This window comes from Melopsittacus undulatus, chromosome 4 (assembly GCF_012275295.1).
Source record: "Melopsittacus undulatus isolate bMelUnd1 chromosome 4, bMelUnd1.mat.Z, whole genome shotgun sequence".
NCBI lineage: Eukaryota > Metazoa > Chordata > Aves > Psittaciformes > Psittaculidae > Melopsittacus > Melopsittacus undulatus.
The window spans coordinates 92,838,906-92,860,541 of NC_047530.1; the positions used below are offsets into that span (position 1 = coordinate 92,838,906).

Sequence of the window (21,636 nt, forward strand, 5' to 3'; positions counted from 1 at the left end):
TTTTCTCCTGTACTGAGCCCAGCTCAATAGCACAGAGATTATGTTGCTTTCTAGGTCAGCCTTTATGGGAGTTTTATATGAATTATGGAATAGTTTTGTGAGGCCACAACTGTGATTACAGGTTTAATGATGCTTTAAAGAAACAAAAATGTAATGACTTTCATCAGAGTAAAAAAAGGAGCTTCCTGCAGGGAAACACCAATAAATGTGACTTCGCGGTAGGGGCACAGACCTGGCTGGCAGCCAGCAGTAATCAGCACACCACATAGACCTTGTGTGTTAACTTAATTATAGCACAGTGCAAGCAGCAGCTAGATAGTTTGCTGTGAGGAATCACTGCCAGCGTGGCACAGCGTCCATGCATTTAAAAGTTACCCATCTGATCCATGGCTTTAGATAGTGAGAAGCTGGGACTTTCACAACCAGTTTAGCTTTGTGTTGTGATTCATAGCAGTATCACCTCCGTCAAGGAAGTTTAGATGGGCATGAGAGCCTTGGAATAGTACTCTAACCTCTCCTGTATAGCAAAAAAATGTAGTAGCTATCCTTGTGTTTGCATAGAAAAGTCTGTTCTACAAGACTCAGACCTTGGTTTGGTTTGGTTACTTGGGTTTTAGTTATGAATCAGGAGGTTGGGTACTTAGACCACGGGACTTGCTTTGGGAGGCAAGGTCTACTGGGAGCTGATGGGGCCAATCTGACAAAGAAGGGGAAGAACTGCTTTGGTAGGAGACTTGCCAGGCTGGTTAAGGCAGCTTTAAACTAGATTTGCTGGGGAAAAGTAGCAGTGATCCTTCCCAAAACTACCAGTCAGATGTCAGCACCTGTAATGAATGCTTGGAGTGATGTGGAGCTGCTCCAGCCAAAGAGTCAGATTTATTCAGAGCTCAGCTTAGACGCCTGTATACAAACACACATAGTATGGGGAATAAACAAGAGCAAATAGAGATGTGTGCACGTCTATAGGTATATGATATCATTGGCATCATGGAAATATGGAAAAGAGAATGATGCGTGGAGACCTCACAGCAGCCTTCCGGTATCTGGAGGCCTGCAAGGATAACAGGTAGGGACTCATCATCAGGGGCTATAGTGATAGGACAAAGGGTAATGGTTTTCAATTTAAACAGGGAAATTTCAGGTTAGATAAAAGGAAGAAGTTCTTTACTGTGAGGATAGTGATGCACTAGAACAGGTTGCCCAAAGAAGTGGTAAATACTCCATCACTGGCAGCGTTCAAAGTGAGGTTGGACAGAGCCTTGGGAACATGGTGTAGTGTGAAGTGTCCCTGCCCATGGCAGGGGGGTTGGAACTTTGATGATCTTAAGGTCCTTTCCAACCCTAACCATTCTACGATTCTATGACTGTAGAAAGTCCTGTGAGTGTTGGGCAGCCTGTTAAAACAGAGTCCTGTGCTGGTTTTTCAACTGTCTTAAGTCAATAAGATAAAACAAGCCAGTAGCTTACTCTGCAGTTGTTCAGTGCTTCAGGTATTCACACAGCCTTTCCATATGCTTTGTCTCTCTGATCAGGCAAAGTAAATGTCATGAGAACACTTTACCTCAAGTCTCTTTGGTACCCAGAATTTCATAAATGGCTAGGAGAAAGTGGGGAACAAGCCTAGCATTTTCAAAGTTGGAAAATTGTCTCTGATTAAAGTTTAAATTTGATTAATTAGTATGATAATGAATGTCCGAGGTTGTATTTTGTAGTTATTTGCACGATGATTTGGCACCTGAAGTATTCCATTGAGTTTAATAATGTTTTGGCTGATCATTTCAAAAGAGAGGATTAGGTAGGACGTGCTGTTTGAAATTCTCTGGTTTGTGTTCTGTGTAGATCATGGCTATGTGAACTTTGTGACCCCAAAACCTGTGGGTTTTGGTGGAGTAGTTAAGATAATGAAACCCATTTAATTTCCCTGCTCCCTAAGTTTAAGGATCCCACACAGCAGTCCATTGTTCATGATTTTAGCATGTGTTACTCTGAGGTTAGTATTACAGTCTCTGGTTTATGGTTGGAGAGGTAGTGGTTTAGGGCAATAGCATGCTTTGCTGAAGACCACATAACAATTCGTTTGCATAGTGGGGACTACAACTTGTAATTTCACGACAGCATTTCATCAGTCTTGTATTTGCACAGAGACCCTTGGCTTGGGAAGTTAGTTCCAATAAAGCATCATATGAAATGTATGATTGTTAATGCAAGTTCATTGTTCTGTGAGTCTAGTGCATTCTCAAAGGAAAGATGGCCAGGAAGTTCTGTCAGACTGCTTTGGAAAACATGTATTACCAGAAACACCTGAATAGCACTGGGGTTTAGGGCATGACTGTGCTCTATAGTGGAGCAGAGGCAGTTATTATGGGTGTCAGCTCCACAAATTTCCAGTTCTAGCGCTAGCTTAAACATGCCTACATCACAATCCCATTAACTAGTGTATTTATACTCCAAACCACTAATTGTCAGAAGACTTAGGCTCCTAAATCTCAAAAATGTTTCTGAAAACAGTTGGTTTCCTGCCTGCAAGAAGGGAACATGGACTGTTGCTTTGCTGTTTATGTTTATGCAGCAAGGAGCAGGCCTATTGCTATGCATCCTTACATCAATTGGGGTCTCTACAAAGAGACTGTCATTTATGCTACCTGCAGTTCTAATTCAGCTCCAAAAAGAGAAGCCTTAAATTTTATTTGCTGCTATTTTCCTCCTTTTGAGTAGTTCCACTAATTACCCTTGTTCAGATCATGGTATGTTTATCTTTGTGGTGAAAGTGTGCAATTTGCTCTCAGATGATGGCCTCATCACTATACTGTCTGGAGAGTCACCAGACTTGCAGTCACAGGCCATATTCCCTAATTTTTCTTGTAAAAAAGCAGCTAATGGCATCCTTTGCCCTTCACAGTGGAGTTTACACCTGCAGCACCTTGGTGTAATGTGTTACGATGTTTCTTCCAGGGATTTGTATCCTGTATGGAGAGATACCGAAGGACTGGGCAGGAGCTGTATGCCTCTTTGCACAAGAACTATATGCAGGTAAAGAACAGGAATGTTGTGCAACAACTTTCTGTTGCCGAAAGGATGATTTTGGACTACCCTGAGAAAGTGGGCATTTCAGAAGTGAGATGAGTGGTATGCCAAAGGAATGCAGAGAGTTGATGAGTCAATATTCCTCTCCTGACGTCACCCCTGAGGTGTGATACAGCCTCACCAATCAGATTCCTCACTTTATCTTCAAAATCCTTTTTTCTTTGGTTTAAATAAATTATTCCACTCTCACAACAGCAGAAATGAAAGTGAGAACTTTGACCCTGTTTTCTTAGTAGCCAGTAAAACTTTTCAGGAGGCTTCAATCTCACAGCCAGTAAAATCTCACTGTTTCTGTTTCAGGGTTGGCTATCAGAGACCAACAAGCATTTAATTCTTTGAGATTCTCACCTCCTATCTCTTTTAAATTGATATTTTAGTGTCCCCCAGCTTCCTGCACGCACTTCCTAAGTAGGAAAATGTTCATTTTTTGCCATGCTTGGAGGGAGTACAATAGATCTCTGATTGAGACTTTCAGACTGTGTTTTCAGTGAACATGGTTGTTGTCATTTGCCACAAACATTAACCAGATAAAAATGGAATGATGCTGTTCTTCTGGCTCACTGCTTCTGAGTTGGAAATGTAGTGAAAGCAGCCATTTTCAAGCAGGTTGAGGTTTACAACATGCTTATATTTGTCACTGTATCTTAGTTTAAGTAGCAGCATCATACACAGCCCACTTTCAGTGGTCAGCTGTACCTGTGTTTTCTGGGTCTGCAACCCTTCCCCTGTAGTAGTCCTAACCAGTAGGTTGGGTAAATCCCTCTGAATCACTAGAGTGGTGCCATTGCTGGATGGGAGGAGGGAAGTATGCAAAAGGTGGCACAAGGTGGTTCTGTCCCATAGATGCTGCAGTGTGGTTACAGCAAAGCAGCCAAGGACTGGATGATACTTGAGGAGCAACTTTTCTATGGAAGGGGCCCATGGAGAGATGCATCACGATCGTTAGATCCACGATGGATTCTTGATTGTTATGAAGGGCCTTCACGAATGAGGAGGAGGATTCAACTTGTAAACACCCAAGCAACAAGGATGCGAACGAAGAGTGAGGTAGAAAGCATTTGCAGGAGGCACGAGATTTCTGTAGCAGTTGCTGGTGACTTTTTTCCTCTATTTCTCACCACCTCTGGCTCTCTCTTGACTCGTCAATATGCTATGACATGCATAGAGAACCTACTGAACAGGTCTGGTTTTGAGAGACTAAGAGGGGCTGCAATGTGTTTAGCAGCCACAGTATTATTTTTCCTCCTTTCTGTTATAAGATCTCCCCAGACAGATGAAAGCATAACCCAAGCATACTTTCTGGTTTGTAATCTCGTGGGCATAGCGCTTCCCAATGTATGCAACAGAGTCCAGTTAGAAGGGTACACTGTCCTGTTAGTTGTATGTTTCTTAGGGATGATCAAAAACGGAATTAGTGTGGTTTGAACTAAGCATTTAAATGTATATGTGGGATATTTACTATTGTCCGTCTGTTGAGTATCTAAGTGCCAAATCCTACCAACCTAGCAAATGCTTAAGCATTTTAATATTATCAGGAAGTTCCCATCTCTAGCACATTTCCAGCTTTCATGTGAAGCTTGGATTCTGGCAATTTTCTGTAGGGTTTTTGAAAAGACAATATTCCTTTTGCCTAACTGTTGACATTTGTTCCTACATTTGATTGTTCATTTGGGTCTTTTCAAATAAGTTTATTTGAATTTCCAAGGCATACATTTGCAACATAGCTCCAAATCTGTGTTTTTCTTTGCCACAAGGTTCTGAATTATGTTTACCTTTCTGCATATTGCACTCTAGTCATACCTAATTTCTTTTCAGGTTCTCATAGGAAACAAAAATGGAACAACCTCCTCTGCTGAAGTGAATCCAGGTAATGTTTTAGGGCTAAAATCACATCATCAAAAGGGTAGACACAAACAGACAAAGAAAATTAGAGTTAGTGTATGGATTTCTAGGTCAGAATTTCATCTAATGAAAAAACCCTTATGTCAGTTCTCTGGACTAAAATGTCACTATAACATCAGGGAAAAAAACAATACAATTTTTACAGGTGGTGTATAAACTGGCTTCAAAATTTGTTGCTCTTTTGTTGCCATCAGAAAGATCTCAAAGCAAAAAAAAAGCTATCTTGACCACCTGGAAAGCTTCCAGGTGCTTAAACTCAGAAGAAAAAGTGTGGACTTTCCCTCTGGTTTTAGTAGACGCTCCAGTTCTGCCTCTGTTGTTGTATGTTTTTTATTGTGATAGAGCTTACTAAATAAGTGAGAATAGAGCTCATTGTTCAACAAGACTGAAGTACTATGTAGTTTCTGCATGAAAGTGATTACGCTCTACCCCAATAGGAAGGCTGATTGTGCCTTCCTTAACTGTGTGCACCACATAAAGTTGCAAAACCTGGGACACAGCTTGGACAAGATATGAGTGGATTGTCTCTCCTTGGGTTCTATTCAGATCCTGCTCAGTGCATGTTTCCAAAAGACTACCATTTTCAGTTTCTCTTAATTTTTTAATCATCAGTGTTTATAGGAATTTAGGTTGAATTATGACTGGTTGCAGCTACATGGTTTTAGTTCCCTGAGCTAAGTATCCTTCCTTAGCAGTCACAGATTCTACTTCTTTCTTGCCTGTTTTTTTTTGGTTTTTTTTTTTTTTTTCAGAAAAATAATGCTATTTCCCAAGGTAGAACAGATTGAGTTTAAGTCTAAATTGCAAATGCTTTTGGTGTCATCCTACTGCCACTAAAACTGCAGTCTCTTTTATACTGATACAGGAGAGCTGACATTAAATGGAGCAGAAAGGGAGATGGATAAGAAGGGATTGGATTGCAACCAGCTAACGTTCTTCCCTGCTCTACATGAAAGTTTCCATTCAGAAGACTTCTTGGAACTGTGTATGGAGAGACAAATTATATTGCAGGAGTTTGCAGAGAATGAAAAGGTAGGAAATATGAACTAGAAAATTTTCTCTGGAGAGATGGCATTTTAGAGGGTGAATTGGATGTGGAGGTCTACCTGTTCCTTTCAGGTTGGAGTTCAGGTTTATTTAGGCTACAGTAAGCATCATCACTGTTTCCTAAAAGCAATCACAACAACTCCTCTATGGACTTCTGTTGAAAAGTATTTAACATTAACTCTTTGAAGTAACAGAAAAAAAATCTTGGCATGTGACCAAAGTATTCTCATACCTGTGAGGAAGTATTATCTGAATTTGCCTAAGACATGGCAAATTATGAGACTGAGAATTTATGTTCTGCTTCCCCACCTTTACTCATGCTCAGAGCAGTGCTTGTATCAAATTTATTTTTTCATTTGTTACCTCCAGAAAAGTATGACAATTTGTATAGGCTGCTAGTTCAGCGATGTTTAAATCTCTTCCTGCTGAATATCAGAAAAGATTTCCTTCCTCTCTTCATATACCTTTTTCTTCTCTGCTCCCCCATGAGTACTGGAAAGATCTGTTTTTTTGCAGTGTACCTGTTTTATCCAGTAGCATCATTAGCCCAAGAGTTAGCATCCCAAAGTAGAAGCTGAGGGTCAGACTTGAAGTATTTAAACTCAGCCATCACAGTGCTGTGGCAGTCATATATATAGAAATAATTATTTTAGTTTTATGTCTCAATGCCATTGCTATATTTTCTTAATGCTTTGCTAATGTCCGGGGGGTCACATTCATGTTCTCTAACATGAAGGCTTCATCCTGTTATTAGAGCTGTCGGTACACTGTCTGTCTATACAACATAATTAATTTCCCTGCTCCTCCTCTCTTTTTTATCCTCACCCCCTTCTCTGCAGTAGAAGGAGACAGGCATGAAAATGTAAGGCATGTTTTCCATGCACTGATCTCATTTTGAGCCTTAAGGCTGTCTGTCTCTTCTCCATGTAACTCCACAGGAAGCCGTCAGAAATGTCAGGCATGGTTTTTTCCAGCAGCAGTCACCGTGTTGCCAAGCTGACAGAAGTATTAAAAAAGGCAGTAGGGGGTGACATTAGCTGTCCTGCGCTCACTTAGTGCGCTGCAGTCCTGCCTCGTAAATGGCTGCCTTGTGGGCTGTTTGCACTTTAAGCAGGCAACTGGAACCATCTTACCTACTACACTGTACAGGAAAGTCATTGCGATGCTTTGGCAGATACTAGATTGATTTCTGGAACACAAGGGTAGCCCTTGTCTGGGAAGTGATAGTTGTTTCATAATGTTACCCAGTACTATTTTTTTTTTCATTGCTATTAAACAGGCACTTTTCTACATATTCAGATATATGAGATAGCTTTTTTTGCAGAAGCAGTAGATCAAATGTTATTGATATTGTTGGTTCAGAGCCTGCTCCTCAGCAAATTAAATATGAAGAATATACAGGTGCAGGTGGGGTATTCTTATTGCTAATATAATCTAATCTTTTGGTTTATCTTATTTGAAAAATAAACCAGAAAACTTTTCTAGGCATTCCTGTGAAAATAAATATAAGTATTCAAACAATATGAGTTTACCACATGGACTGCAAGAAAAAGGGACTATAAAGGAGAAAACAAATGGATATAGTTTGAGTATAGTCCCCGAGAGAGTGGGGACTAATCATATGAGGGAGCAGCCATGCTCTGCATGTTTGAACATCACCTAGACCATTCAAAAGGGGTCTTTAAATGTGTCCTTTTTTTTTGTCCCATTTTAAAAGCAATATCTACCCATAGACTAATGCATTTCCCAGATTTCAAAGTCAAATACTCTGAGTTTAGAATATGCCAGAAATCAATAAATTAATGCCAGATCTGTGCAATTACAGTACTCAATGACATATTCACTTACTGATTTTATTGTAATACTATCCATTCTGCTTTACCAGTACAAAGAGTGGAAGGTATGTATATCCAAATCCATACCTTCAAATTAGTATTTAGTTGTATTAACCATAAATCTGTCTCTTCTAGTCAGGATCTTTGTAATATATATAACTGTAGCTTCTGTGTTTTGCAGCTAGCAGGAATGCTATAGACTCCAGTCCTCTTCCTTACACCGAGTTAATAGATCACTAAAATATGTCCCTCCTGAGCAAACTCTATGAAAACATAGTATTTATTCCTGTCGTTACATAGTAACATAATGCATATACAAAGAGGCTGAATGCAGGCTGACATCTGAGGATATGATTTTGCAATCATAATAATACTTTTTTAAATTGTGTGTCATTCCCAAAGCTTAAAAACGGAGGCCTCTATCAGACCTCCCAGGAATAACAGACTAATGGCAGAGATGGAGGCTCAGGGCAGTTGCTTGCAGACTAGAGGAGAATGGTGCCCGGTAGCTGAGATGTTTTGTTGCTTCACCTCTTCCCATACAAATGGGTCCAGCAGAGACCACTTGTGAAAGCTGGGCAAGAGGACTCTTCATGGTATGCCTGGGACAAATGTGACTTTGACCTCAAAGCTGGGAATTGAGTCATGTCATTGCTGAATGTTTGGAACTGGTGTTGTAGTTACAGTAAAGTGGTATCTATGGTATTATGCCCAAAGCACAAGGAGGTGGTTTTATTTCTGCACACAAATTAATGTATCAGGATATATCAGACTGCAGGTGCAGATTTACAGATTGTTTCTGTTAGGGCTGTCACTTCAGAAGTTACTGAGCTGTCATACTCCGGCTGCTTGGTTATAGTTTTTGCTGAGAAGTCATTGAAGTTATAATATGTGAAGATTATATTTTGCATTTATCTTTAGTGTACTGAGACTGCACATACTATATGCATGGAAGGAGATGTTACACACCACGTGTTGCTGCTGAATTTTGCAAGAGAACTGCAAATAGGATCCTGTCCTGGCCTAATCTATCAACATGCCAACTAAAAGCAGAGCCAGCTCTTTAAATAACCCTAGTTTACCAGCAGAGACAGGGAGATAGGATCTGCAATCTGAGCCCCCAGGTGCGAGATTACCTCCCTGGTCTTTACAAGCCTAAAGAAATCCTGCCAGGTTGTTAATGTGTGGTTAGCATGTACTAGATGAAGAAAGTGTTGGAAGGCTTGGGGAATGGTTTTGGTGTAGAAATTCTGAATTTTGGAAAAAAGAAAACCTCTGTTTGCCAGCAAGTCATTCGAGACTAAGAAATCCAAGCAGCTGGGGTAGTGAGTCTGAAGTTAACAAGAAAGCATGGCCTAGCAGAAATCTGGGCACAATGCCTTTCCTTGAAAGAGGGGCTAGAGTGATCACAGGACATGCCAGGAGCAGTAGTAGAAGGGACTAGCATAAATCGGAGGGACTGGGAGAAAGGAGCTAATTAAAGAACAGGCTTAACTGAAAGAGGGAGCTGCTGTAAAGTTCTGCATTTGGGACTGGCGGAATGGTGTAAGGGGTCTGCATTCACTTGGTGAAGCCAGTGTCTTTAGGAGCATCAGCACCTCCCTCTGCACTTCTCAGGAAGTGAAATGCAGGACACCAAAGCAGGCTGTTTTCATGAGAGTGCTCTCGCACTTCATCTCAGCATGAGGATGTAGCAGTACAGAACGTTACACATGCTGACGTGCAGTAGGAACAGAGCCTAGCTGTGTGGTCAAGGCAAAGAACTCAGAAGCCAGGTCCTTGTCACAAGTCTTTTCCCTTTTCTGTGTCTTAATTTCTCATCTTCCCTCCCTGCTGCAGGAGCAGAGGCTGTGATGGCTACTCCACTGCAGGAAGGAGTGCTAAGCAATAGTAGGGGTTTTCAGTGTGAAACTCTGCCTGTGCTCAGATGGGAGCATACGAAGAAGGACATAGTGTGGCAGATGGTTAACTCCTCTAACTTGCTCTATCTGGGTTCCTGCTACAGTAGGGAAGATACTGGGAGCCCCTTCCCCAGCCTATGCACTTCCACCCCTACCACAGCTCAGTTAACTTTGCTAAGAAGGTGCAAAGGACAGGGTCTGACTCATGCTCTAAGTGTCACAAAAAAAACCAAACCAGAGCATCTTTAGCAGGATCTCTGCTCTTCTGGATATGCTCCTTCACCACACTACTTTGTTCCATAGATATAGTTCCTCATATTCTCCCTTCATATCTGCTTCTGGGTTGGTTTGGGTTTTTTTGTTTGGTTGGTTTTGTTTCATTTATTTTGTTTTTGTTTTTCTTTTTCTGTTTTTTTTTGGTAGATTCTTTTATTTTTTTTTTTGGGGGGGGGGAGAGGGGTGGAGGGTGTTGGTTTTTTTAAGTGTTCTCCTTAATGAAAAATGTCTTTCAGTTGTAAGGCTGTAGGTGCCCCCTGGATTTCTTCAGAGCTCCAAAAAGCCAGGGCCCTGACTGCCACCTCAGGCAAGCACAGCTGATTCCCTAGCACTTGCTTTCTGTAGAATGATGCAGCAAGGAAAGGAGCAGGCAGAATTTGCTGTGGTTCTTCCCTAGAAAGCCATAGGAGCAGTGGTAAGGGCATGAACTTGTGTGAGCTGAACTAAGGGGAAATTTAAAGGATCTTTTTTTTTTTTTTTTGAGAGGAGCCTGGAGTGAGACAGAGATATCTTTTGTGCAAGGAGTATGAGCACAATGCAATTGGAACCCTCTTCCAGATGCTATCATCAGCTAAGGGGTGCCAGCCTCTCAGGCTCATGATGGGCTGGGACAGATGTCAGCTTTCATTACAGAAAGCAAGCACAAAGAGCAGTCCCAGTGCCCACAGCCATGTACAAGACAAGAACCAACTTCTGCCACCCTCTTTCTCACAGATATCTGATATTCTTTCCTTGCAACAATTGGGAAGTTGTTAAAACCTGAGAAGTGCACACAGAAACACCTCCTACATGGGGTTTTTGATCCAGTGAAGTAAGAGAGGGTGGGTGAGTAGAGGCTATCTGCTATAAAAGGGGTGTGTCCTGGGTCTTCTAAAGCAAAGCTGTAACCACAAGGATTGCTATCTAGTGACTGCAAATGACTTCACTCAAGTATGAGCAGAAGAAATTTGATCTCATGTTTGTAACAGTTCAAATGTGACAAAACTTGAGCCTAGAGCCCCCACCACTAAAGGATAAGTCAAGCGGATTTAATTTCCTTTGATCACTGAGCAGCTGGTAAGAGTGAAGCAACCTGTCACATATCCTTAAGTTGTGATTTATGAGATCTGTGTGTGACGGTTTCAAAGTAAGATGAGACTTAAACATCAACCAAACCAACAATCATTGAGGGGAAGGTCTTGTGAGTAGCACAAGAGAAGAGGTGGGATTGTATTGCTCCTGCCCTGATAACACATATTTGCTTCCCTAGCAAAAGTTGTGAAAGCAATGTATTTAATTTCATCTACTCATAGTAATTTTAAACTCTGTGGACAAGTTCTTTGTAGCTGGTGCACACCGGGATCCCTCAACACACCAGAGAAAGGGCAGAGAGAGTATATAACCACAGGTTTCATCTCTCTGATTCCTGATACAGTGGTACCTGATTGTGTTGCTTTTATGTGTATCATGCAAAGTTATTGTACCTTTTACTGAGGAAGGGATTGGAGACAGCTATGAGTGTTTATAGAAAAACATAAGATGTGACTATGAGGAGGAAGGGGCTTTAGGAAGTTCCCTAAGCCACTAGTTGTTGAGAAGGTATATGAAGATCAAGAATCACTCCTTACCTAGCTTGTTTCTTATAGTCTTTCTGTAAGCTTCTGCTACTAAGATGCAGGATAGCTAATTAGGTGGACATCTGAACTGGCTTGAAGTAGCCATTCTTTTGTCCTTATTCTGTAAAAATGCTATGTTCAGATTTGTATGGGATGGGTAAATGTGTTCCACTGACATGGTTTTGTAGCTTTAATTTCCTTGCATTGTATTTTTCCCTGAAGGAGCCATGTTAACACTACTAGAGTCTGCAGGAATAGATGGCTAATGCTAACTTCCTCCAGGGTTTTTTGAAAACTGTGTGAAAACTGTTTGCATCAGGTAATTCCTTTCAAAATCTGCCTCTTTAACTCCAGAGCAGATATGCTCGTATTGCTATTTGCTTAAATGTAACTGGAACATTTGCAAACAGCTCTTCTGAAAAACAAGAACAAAATTAAAAAAAAATAAAACCATGTCTTTAATTCCCACTTACATCTGAATGAACAGAGCAATCAAGAGATGCAGGGCTCTGGGCAATACCTTAGAAGGTAATTATTCTATTATTTTATGTCATGTTTGCTTCATTGATTAATGATTTTAGTGGCTGGTGGGCTGGATTTTGTTCTGTTTTGACAGAAAAGGAAAGTTTTTATTTAATCTACTTTAATTTCAGGCTGCTTGGTGTTTCAATGCAAGAGTAGGTACAAAACTGTTATGGTAGGGGTTTTGTAGTACACCTCTTTGTCAGATCTTTATTACTCACCTGGAATAAATTGAGCCCTGTTCTCCAAATAAGAACAATTGACTCATCCCACAGGCCTTAGGATTTCTAGCAGTGCAGATGTGTTTAATTCTGTGGGGGTGATATAAAATTGAAGAAATGGATTTGGCACTGGTGGCTATTACTGGTTGAATAGTACAGAAGACAATGTACTGGGGCTTGGAGTTTTAAGGTTTGAGAAAGGGTAGTACTTGCTTTCTCTCCCTCAAGGCCTGCTTAAGTGTCCTGCTCCTACCTTAGGTGAAGTAACAAAGTAATTAGTGGCAGACCATACTAGTGATCATGAGCAGGCCCCCTTCACAATCCATGTACCTCCCAAAATGACACATACGATCTCTGGCAAAGGAGCTGGATTTGCTGAAGTGTATTTCTTAGATGTCTGGATTTCAACTTTGTGTTCATTTAGCTATTTTACACAACTGCCTGAGCTTTCAATATTCAGTTACCTTCCTTTTGGGAAGAAGAGATCTTTCTGCCATTTAATTACTTTGGGAAACCTCATGGTTTGCTAACGTAAGCAGAATTCCCTAGTACTCTATCAGCAGAAGCATACATGCCTCTAACCGCGTAATGGCATGCACAAACAGAGGCACTCCAGTTCAGAGACTTGTGTCTACAGAGACAGGTGTTCCTTTGGGATCTGCAGAAGTGATGGAAAAATGCTAGCTTTCTCTTAGAAATAATTTAGAAGGGAAAGACAAACAGACTGAAGGGATTGTCATCAAAAATTACTCCCAGAAATCTTCCATGACTGTTTTTTGTAAACACAGAATTTAAAAAATCTTCTGTGCTCACAAAGCGATTTAAAAATGACCCCCCCCCCCATTTTGCTGGTAAAATAATTGCTTTTCAGTAAAAAAAAAAGACAGAAAAAAATTTATATCAATTATTTATCAATTTATCATTTATGTTATGTTGGCATCCAAGACTGAAATCTTGTGTAGCAGCACAGACCTGAATTAGCCTATGTGTATTTCGGGATGGAGGTAAGGAAGGTTGTAAACTTGGTTCCAGAACTAGTGAGGTAGCAACAAAGGCAAAAAGTGAAGGAGAACCATGCTTGTTCTACATATCATCATGTAGACTTTACATAATGTAGTAGAACCAGTGCTATATCTGGGTCTTTTTTTTGTGCACAAAAAATAATACACAACTTTTGTTCTTATGAAGTTTGGTAGAGCTGAGATCACTGAGATCTTAAGAGTAAAAACAGACTTTGTAATACTTCTCATACTTGTCAATCAGTTCTCTCAAGAGCATTGCACTAGGTTTCAGACCCAGCAAACTTCTATCACGTAAATGCCTCTCAGACCTATTCCCTCTGTATGTAGCTATTTGTTCCTTTTAGGTGGACTCAGGCTGCAAAATTCTACACTCGTATCTGGATTGTATATAGTTCAGAATTGTGTTGATTTACAGGGGGAGCTTAGCAGTGAGAAGTTTTCTTAGTATATAAGGTAGTATTTCTGATTTAAGATTGTGGGAGCATTTGTATTTTGTTGTAGTATGAGTGAAAGGGTTTTTGCAAATAGAGGGTGCTTCATCTGAGATAGGCTAATAGCTCCTGCCTCCTTCCCTATGAATGTAGGAGATACTGGTTGGAAGTTTTCTTCCAAACTGGGTACAGTCAAGAAAGGTTTCTAAACTATTCCAGAATGCTTAACTGAATCTTTTAAACAATTAGAATCATAGACTCATATATTTTGATTGGCCTTCTGTATAAGACAGGAAGGAAAACTTCCAGTGCAAGGAGTTTTGTGTTATTGCAATTTCAATCCATTGTATGCTGATTCAGCTGGCCATGTTGAGTTAGATATTTAGTAGATACATTAGATTTTTTTCCTTGTTCATTGCTCCTTGGGATCCCTTTTCAGGGTTTTTTCAAGTACAGATTTCACTAGGATCTAAATAAAAGTATTTGCCTTTTCTCTATATTCTAAACATACATTTATTTATTATATGCCATTTTTTTTTCTCTATGTCACATGTTTCCTCAGTGCTCCAACCCCCTGCCTGTATAACTGTCCGTATTTGCTGTCTAACAAAGTTCTGCAGTGCTAACTCCTGCAACATTTGAAAGCTTTTCATACTCTGTATTCATGTTGCTAAATATAGCTACAGAGAGATGGGGAAGGAACAGGTTTACTGGGGGGAAAGAGCGTCAGACACTCGTACTACTAATAACACAGAGGCATGCACTGTCGGTCATATGGTGATTTTGTGGCTGCATCTCTATAGACCTCCCAGACAAGATGACAACTGGTTTAGTACATACATATGTCCTTCTGCACCACTGGGTCTTGCTCTTTGCTGTCCCTGTCTCCTGTGTTACTCACCCCTGCCTTCATTATACTTGCTTCCATACTAGGTCACATTCAAGTGCTCTGTGGCAGTTGTGCAAGGGCATAGAGCATTGGAAGGAGTGCTGCTCTTTGGCAAAGAGCACTTTTACATCTGTGAAAGCTTTGTGTTATCCCCTCTAGAAGAAGTGTACTGCACACGTCACTGCTTGTCCAGGTGAGTCATTCATTCTTCCCAGGGATCTGCTTGTTTAACTTCAGTAGTGGCACATGGATATGCAGAATTTCCACAGACTTTGAGGGAATTTCAAAAGGGATATTAGCACAAGAAGTCTGCCATCCTTTCCATCTGTTCACAGAATTGGTTAACCTAACTAACACAGGTGCTTGTTCACAGGCTTGTTCATAGGCTTTGTGAACTCTTGTCTCCAACAGATGGAGATGGTGGGCAGTCTAACACACGTTGCTGTTTTTCAGTTCTTTTAAAGTGTTGTTAATGTTTTTTTTCTGATTGGCTTTTATTCATATGGAACAGTCATTACAGGAGCCGTTAGCTCCATTGTCTCATAAGGCTTTTGTTTCTTTCTCCAGGACAGAACTGTAATTAATACTTGGCACACTACTACCGTCTTTGCCTCATGATTTATTGAAACTAATCAATACGGAAAATGAGGCTGTTAAGACTTAGCTATTTGCACATACTGTGTGCTCATGTGCAAAGCCTAGTGAGACAGTGAATAACTCAGTGTTTTTACTCCCCGACTGTCTGCTCTGCATCTAATTCTTATGAAGTCCAATATCAATCAATCTGATCAGGTGACTTAAGGATGAATTGAACTTGGTCTGATAAAAGCTTAGGTTGTTTTTCTAAGGGATTTGCTATAGGCTAGGCTGAAGACAGCAATAACAGTACATATACACAACTAAAGTAATAATGAGTTAACTACTTCATTATTAGTTACAATTAATTGCTATTTGTAATAGCTGTATGATCATATAATGATTGTTCTTGACCAAGGCTTTCAGGTTCTCCCACCCAGTTCCTTCTCCTGTTGATTCTCAGACTTCCAGGTGTACAAAACATTACTGTCTGCCTACTTGCATGCACCAAAATGTTTGCCTCCACAGGCTCTTTATTTCATTTTGTGAACTAGTACAAAATCTGCCTTCAGTATTTAGCTTTGTTTTCAATTCATATATGCCCCAGTTGATATTGCTATCTTAGTATTTTTATTCATTTTTAGGGATTATTTGGATGTTCATTAGGGTTCTCCTGATTTTTTTTTTGTTTCAAATTAATTTTTATTTCTTTATGTTTTTCACTTCCAGCATCAGTGATCCATTTATTTTCAACTTATGTCATAAAGATCATGCTGTGGGAGACCAGATGTGTTGTCGTTATTCATATCATGATATAAAAGAGATTCATTTGATGCGCTTTCTTATGCAGGTAGGAATTAACACTAATGGAATTAATGCCTCAGTCATTTGAGGGAAAACTGCAGGAGGAGTAACAACTTGTGACTGAAAACTACTTGCATGATTTTTACTAAAACTGCTGAGATTTCTTTGCTTGAGTCCCAAAATGCTTTTGCTCCCATCTTTGCTTCATTAGCCTTTTGTAATACAGACTCCTGCCTATATTCACCAGGGTGTTTAAGCACCCTCACTGGAGTGGCTGCCTTATTAGTAGTTAGGCTAACAATGTTCTTCACAGTTTATCTCCACGTTTTTGAAAATAAGACAAAGTAAATTTCCTGTGTTTAATGGAAGCTCCCAGTTAGTGTCTAACTTTTAGTAATACTCAGCTCCCACAGACTTCAGTAATTTTGGACATCAATGCATTTATGGGTATGTCTAACTTACTCTAGGCCTCTTGGAATAACTTTCAGGTTGTGCAAGTGAGTCAATAAATGCATCATAAGTTGAAGCAGAGGGACAAGAGATTGTGCTTGCTCTAGAGGATTTTGGTACAACTAAAGAGTAATTCAGGGATTTCATTTGGCAAAAAATGTGAAGTTTTGAAGCAGCCATGACTAGTTACCTGTTAGTTTGAATCCATTTTTGGAAGGTTTAAATTCAGCATAAATAAGAAATCATTTGGAAAATTCAAAGTTTGGAGAAAATAGGGCTGATAAGTATGGCCCTTATCCATGACTCAACACCATTTCATTTTATATTTAATTATGCATGCAAAATGGACAATTTCAGCAGGTGTGACTTGCTTCAGGATATAACATATTTCAGTGGTTAGGTCAGTCTCTAACCATGTATAGGAATGTTAAGTCTTGTTCTGAGCAACTGCATGAAGCTTATTTTCTTACATCACTGACAAGAAACCTGAAGAACAGAACTGTAACCTCTTCTGGGTTTGTGAATAGCATCAAAGTTGGCAGTGGAATCCTGCCACCACCTCATATATTCACATGTCTGTGTAGGCATAGATTTTTTTAAACATGTAAATTGGAACTGCCTTGTGTGACAAAAAATGAAAAAAAGAAGGTGAGTATAAACAGTGTCTGAGTGGGCCCGGGGCAGAGGTGAAGAGGCTTGTTGGTTTGAGGGGGCTTTGTGGTTTGTTGGTTGTGAGGGTTTTGTTTGTTTTTTTTGGTTTTGTTGTGCTTGGTTATGCTTCAGTTAATGAACTGAAAACACAGGTATCTGTATCAGGCTCCCAGAGTCTTGGACCAAGGCTCCATGCCAAAAACTGCTTTGAAAAAAACTACTGCAGTAAAAGAAGGAAACTGATTTCTGGTGCTTTCCCTGCAGGGCAGTTGGATCAGCTGTCTGGGCAGCTGCTGTGCCTCAGAGAGCTGATCTCCTGCTCATGATGCACATAATCATAGAATAGTTAGGATTGGAAAGGACCTCAAGATCATCTAGTTCCAACCCCCCTGCCATGGGCAGGGACACCTCACACTAAACCATATCACTCAAGGCTTTATCCAACCTGGTCTTGAACACTGCCAGGGATGGAGCATTCACAGCCTCCCTGGGCAACCCATTCCAGTACCTCACCACCCTCACAGTAAAGAATTTCTTCCTTATATCCAGTCTAAACCTCTGCTGTTTAAGTTTCAACCCATTACCCCTTGTCCTATCACTACAGTCCCTAATGAAGAGTCCCTCCCCAGCATCCCTATAGGCCCCTTCAGATACTGGAAGGCTGCTATGAGGTCTCCATGCAGCCTTCTCTTCTCCAGGCTGAACAGCCCCAACTTTCTCAGCCTGTCTTCATACGGGAGGTGCTCCAGTCCCCTGATCATCCTCGTGGCCCTCCTCTGGACTTGTTCCAACAGTTCCATGTCCTTTTTATGTTGAGGACACCAGAACTGCACACAGTACTCCAAATAATCCAGCTCAGAGCAAAGCCCTGTGAAACTACACGGCCCAGTTCTGTAATGGTGACACTTGAACAGACGTGGTTTGGAAAACCGAGCTTCAGAGCAAGTGAAGTAAGCTGTTTATTGTCATAGCTGCTTTCATATTACCTTTTTGCATTATGCTTCATTTGTGAATCATGCATGGGGCAGTTGCCATTGTGGTGTTTTTCTAGGTTTGTATTGCTCCTGCCACATTTGGATTAAAACTCATGTCTGGGTTTTACTTGCTGACTTTGGACAAAAAAGGACCACTTACTGAGAAAATAATAGGATTATATGCTAATGCCCAATATAACGATATGTGGAAACATCGGGGAAAGAGGGGACTCGTTTTTCAACTTTGATTATTTAAAACATCAGTGAGAAATGTTGCAAACTCACATACCTGCTCTGCTGCTTCTGGCCAGGAGAAACTGTTTTGACATTTCTGTTGAGTTCCTTCTTCATTTAGAAAGCAGCACGGTTGCTTTCTTAAAGAAGCATTCCTTTTTCATGTTATCTTTATCGCTAATTATAAATGAATGTTACTAGTGTCTTGTTAGTCACACTGAGATTTCAAGAAAAATGCTTTGGAAGCAGCAGGAAGAGGCAGATGATGGAGCCGATATCTGGAGTTTGTTTTTTCCTCAAAGCATTTGAACTCCTAACCAACCCAGTAGGACCATTCTTACAGTTGGAGAAATTTGGGATATTCAGCATATTTTGCTGTACTTCTTCACACTTGATACAAAGTCAATAACTTTTCATTTTTAAAGCCCTGAAGAACTGAACAGGCCATGACAGACTCTTTGCAGCAATAGGTTTGTTCTGCAGCTCTTCAAACTGTAAATTTACCTTTCCAGGAGATCGCCTTGGAAATATTCTTCAAGAATGGCTATTCCAAATTTCTTGTCTTCCATGACAGTGACCGAAATAAGATATTTAAGAGGTAATAATTTATCCTGGCTTCAAATGTTTGTCTTGTTCTGCCCCAGGGCTTTTTCTTCAATTGCAGCTCCTTGGTCTTTAATGAGTTAAATTCAAGCAAAGCTATGAAATTTTCCTTTTGCTGACGTGTAAGTTCTTCAGAGCCATTGATTTAATAAGGCATCTAATGCATGTGCAGGACTCTTCTAGCGCCCAGGAGTGTGTTGTATGTCCCTGCATCCCAAGAAATTGCAATTATAGATGTGTTGCTGCTTCTCACTGAGATAAGAGCCACCTCCATCTCACTTCACAATACTGTATGAAAGGTTTTTTTCTTGTTTTCTTCTAATATAGAAAGTTTCATTAGGTTGTTTAGGGGTAAGATGCTTGGTTTTGTTTTTTTTCTCTGGCTCTGATTTTAGTGTGGAGTTAACTTTTAACAGTAGAATTTTTGTTTTAAAAGAATTCTTTTTATGTGCTTGTTTTGTTTGTTGGAACTTTAATGTAAGGCTATGAAATGAATAATTTACACTTTGTTTTCTTCCTCTTTTTTTTCCCTACTGCAGTTCTGGCAGTTATATCAGGTTTACTCTTACCATCCTTTACACAAGAAAAATACTTCAGTATGTAGTACTTCTGGTAAATTCTGCATCCTGGACTGAAAATTGGTACTGTTAATTTCTAAATGATCATTGAAGTTCCTTCTGCTCCTGAAATCTCTGAGCAGTTTCTAATGGATTATTGCTTTTGCTGTGTTGTCTTGCAGCTCAGTCCTAGGTTAGAGTCTTAGTGAAATGCTGTGGTGTCTTTCAGAAAGAAAGTTGCTATCAGGACATGATAAAGATTACATATACAAATGTAATGTGTACAGATAACCATTTAAATTGTTATAATGTGACCTTTCATATCTTCTGTAGATTTTGTTCTTTCCAACCTGCTTTGAAATCAAAGGGGATAACAGAAGAGTCCCTGAATATAAGGTAAAACATAAGAAACATTGGATAACTGTAGATAAGTGCAATTATAAAATAAGTGTAAATAATTTGCACCTTAAAAAAATCTGGAAACTTAACTATTTGTGACCCTATTTTAAAGACTGAAAGATATTCCCAGAACTCTGAAAAGTGTTCTGAAGTGCAACGTCCACAGTATGAAAACATGAAGAATGTGTTGAGTAGCTGGTTGTGCATAGTTGATTAATAATTATTATCTCCCTAATATGATTCATTACTAAACTCTACACAGATGGCTAGTGTGGGAAAGAGACAAGCAATGAGCTGAGGTTAGGACTAATCCATAACCCTTCTGCATAATGGCCTCTTTATTGTGTGGTTAGGGCAGACAGTGATAGATGCACATATGGATGTTTTGGCATGTTATAGTAATTGTGCAGTGGAGATTCCAACTCGTCCCTCAGATTTACCACTCTAGGAAAAAAAGCTTTCTCTTGGTGGGATGTGATTGAGAATATGTTCCATGCTGACCTCAAGCTACTTGCATACCTGTAGCTCTTCTCAGTTTGGATATCTGAGGAACACAACCCTAAGTGTCTACTTGGTGCCCCTTGAAGTGATCACCTGGAGGCCAGAATCTGTTGAGACCTGAGGGGCAGATTAACACTATGAGTTGTGTCCTGTGTCAGCTGTACTCTTTTTAATTTTCACTCTGTTGTACATCATTACTGATCTTGTAAGAGAACATTTTCACCCTTAAGTACCAGCCACCAGCTTGCAAAAAACATAAGTGCAGTGTGCAACCAACTCTGGCTAGAGCCAGAGGTGATGGTTGATGCTATGGAGATGTTCTGTGGGCAGTAATCAATAACTTTCCCCAGGATTTCCTTTCCCTGTTCTTGCTGGGTGCTCAACAGGTGGGAATGTCTTGAGATAAGACTGACTATGGCTGCAGGAACTTTAGGCTTTAGCTGGGCTCATGATTATTGTGAGAAACATTTGACTTGTGTATGTCTTGGAGATAGAAGCAGGCTGTATGTCTAGGTTTAAAGTATCCTGTCCTGAATTCCATAAGGCTCTTCCTTCAGTTTCACTCCACTTGCTGAGAGAGGACCTTATGCTCTTTTAGCATATTTAAGAATGTAAGCTGCCTTTGGCATAGCTTTAGCGGGGCCATGTTAGAGCACAAGCTAAAATAAGATAAAGAAGATACTGCCACTGCCTAAAGAAAGCAGCTCTTAGGTGGAAAGTTAGAGAAAATTACCCCAGTGAGCATGCTTCCCTTTGCCAAGATCCAGTCTGGGAACTGAAGGACTGAGGAGCTGATGAGTTTACTTTTCCCTTGTTTGAATTCTGGAGCTTCTTCTGAGTTAGAAAAATTCAAGAGCAGCACAAGGTGCTCCTTCCCCATCTAGGGGGCAATAGCCATGTTTCCATAGCATCCCAGCTTTTCCTGCCCTACCTGAAACAGGGAGGCAGGCCAAACAAAGCTCTTTGCCCAGACACACTATAAATAAGTGCACAGCTGATGCATGGAAAAAAGGAATTGCTAGTTTGATGTATCATATGATGTTGAGGTGACAATATTTCTGGGAAATGCCATATGTATATTTTTTTCACCTAGTTCATAGGAATAATGCACAGTTCTGAATTGCAGACTCTACTGTAGCCATTTAAAAACAGTAATGGGCTG

At 40.2% G+C, this 21,636-nt stretch overlaps 1 protein-coding gene across 1 annotated transcript in view; it reads left to right on the top strand.

Annotated features, from left to right (window-relative positions):
• Positions 1 to 21,636, top strand: part of WDFY4 (WDFY family member 4) — a 136,954-nt gene that overhangs the window by 73,283 nt on the left and 42,035 nt on the right. The window contains exons 39-46 of the mRNA XM_013130246.3: positions 2,953 to 3,030; positions 3,928 to 4,131; positions 4,900 to 4,951; positions 5,852 to 6,018; positions 14,770 to 14,918; positions 16,031 to 16,151; positions 18,927 to 19,012; positions 19,908 to 19,970. Of these exons, the coding sequence (XP_012985700.2) occupies positions 2,953 to 3,030; positions 3,928 to 4,131; positions 4,900 to 4,951; positions 5,852 to 6,018; positions 14,770 to 14,918; positions 16,031 to 16,151; positions 18,927 to 19,012; positions 19,908 to 19,970 (920 nt within the window). The remainder of the gene's footprint in view (positions 1 to 2,952; positions 3,031 to 3,927; positions 4,132 to 4,899; positions 4,952 to 5,851; positions 6,019 to 14,769; positions 14,919 to 16,030; positions 16,152 to 18,926; positions 19,013 to 19,907; positions 19,971 to 21,636) is intronic.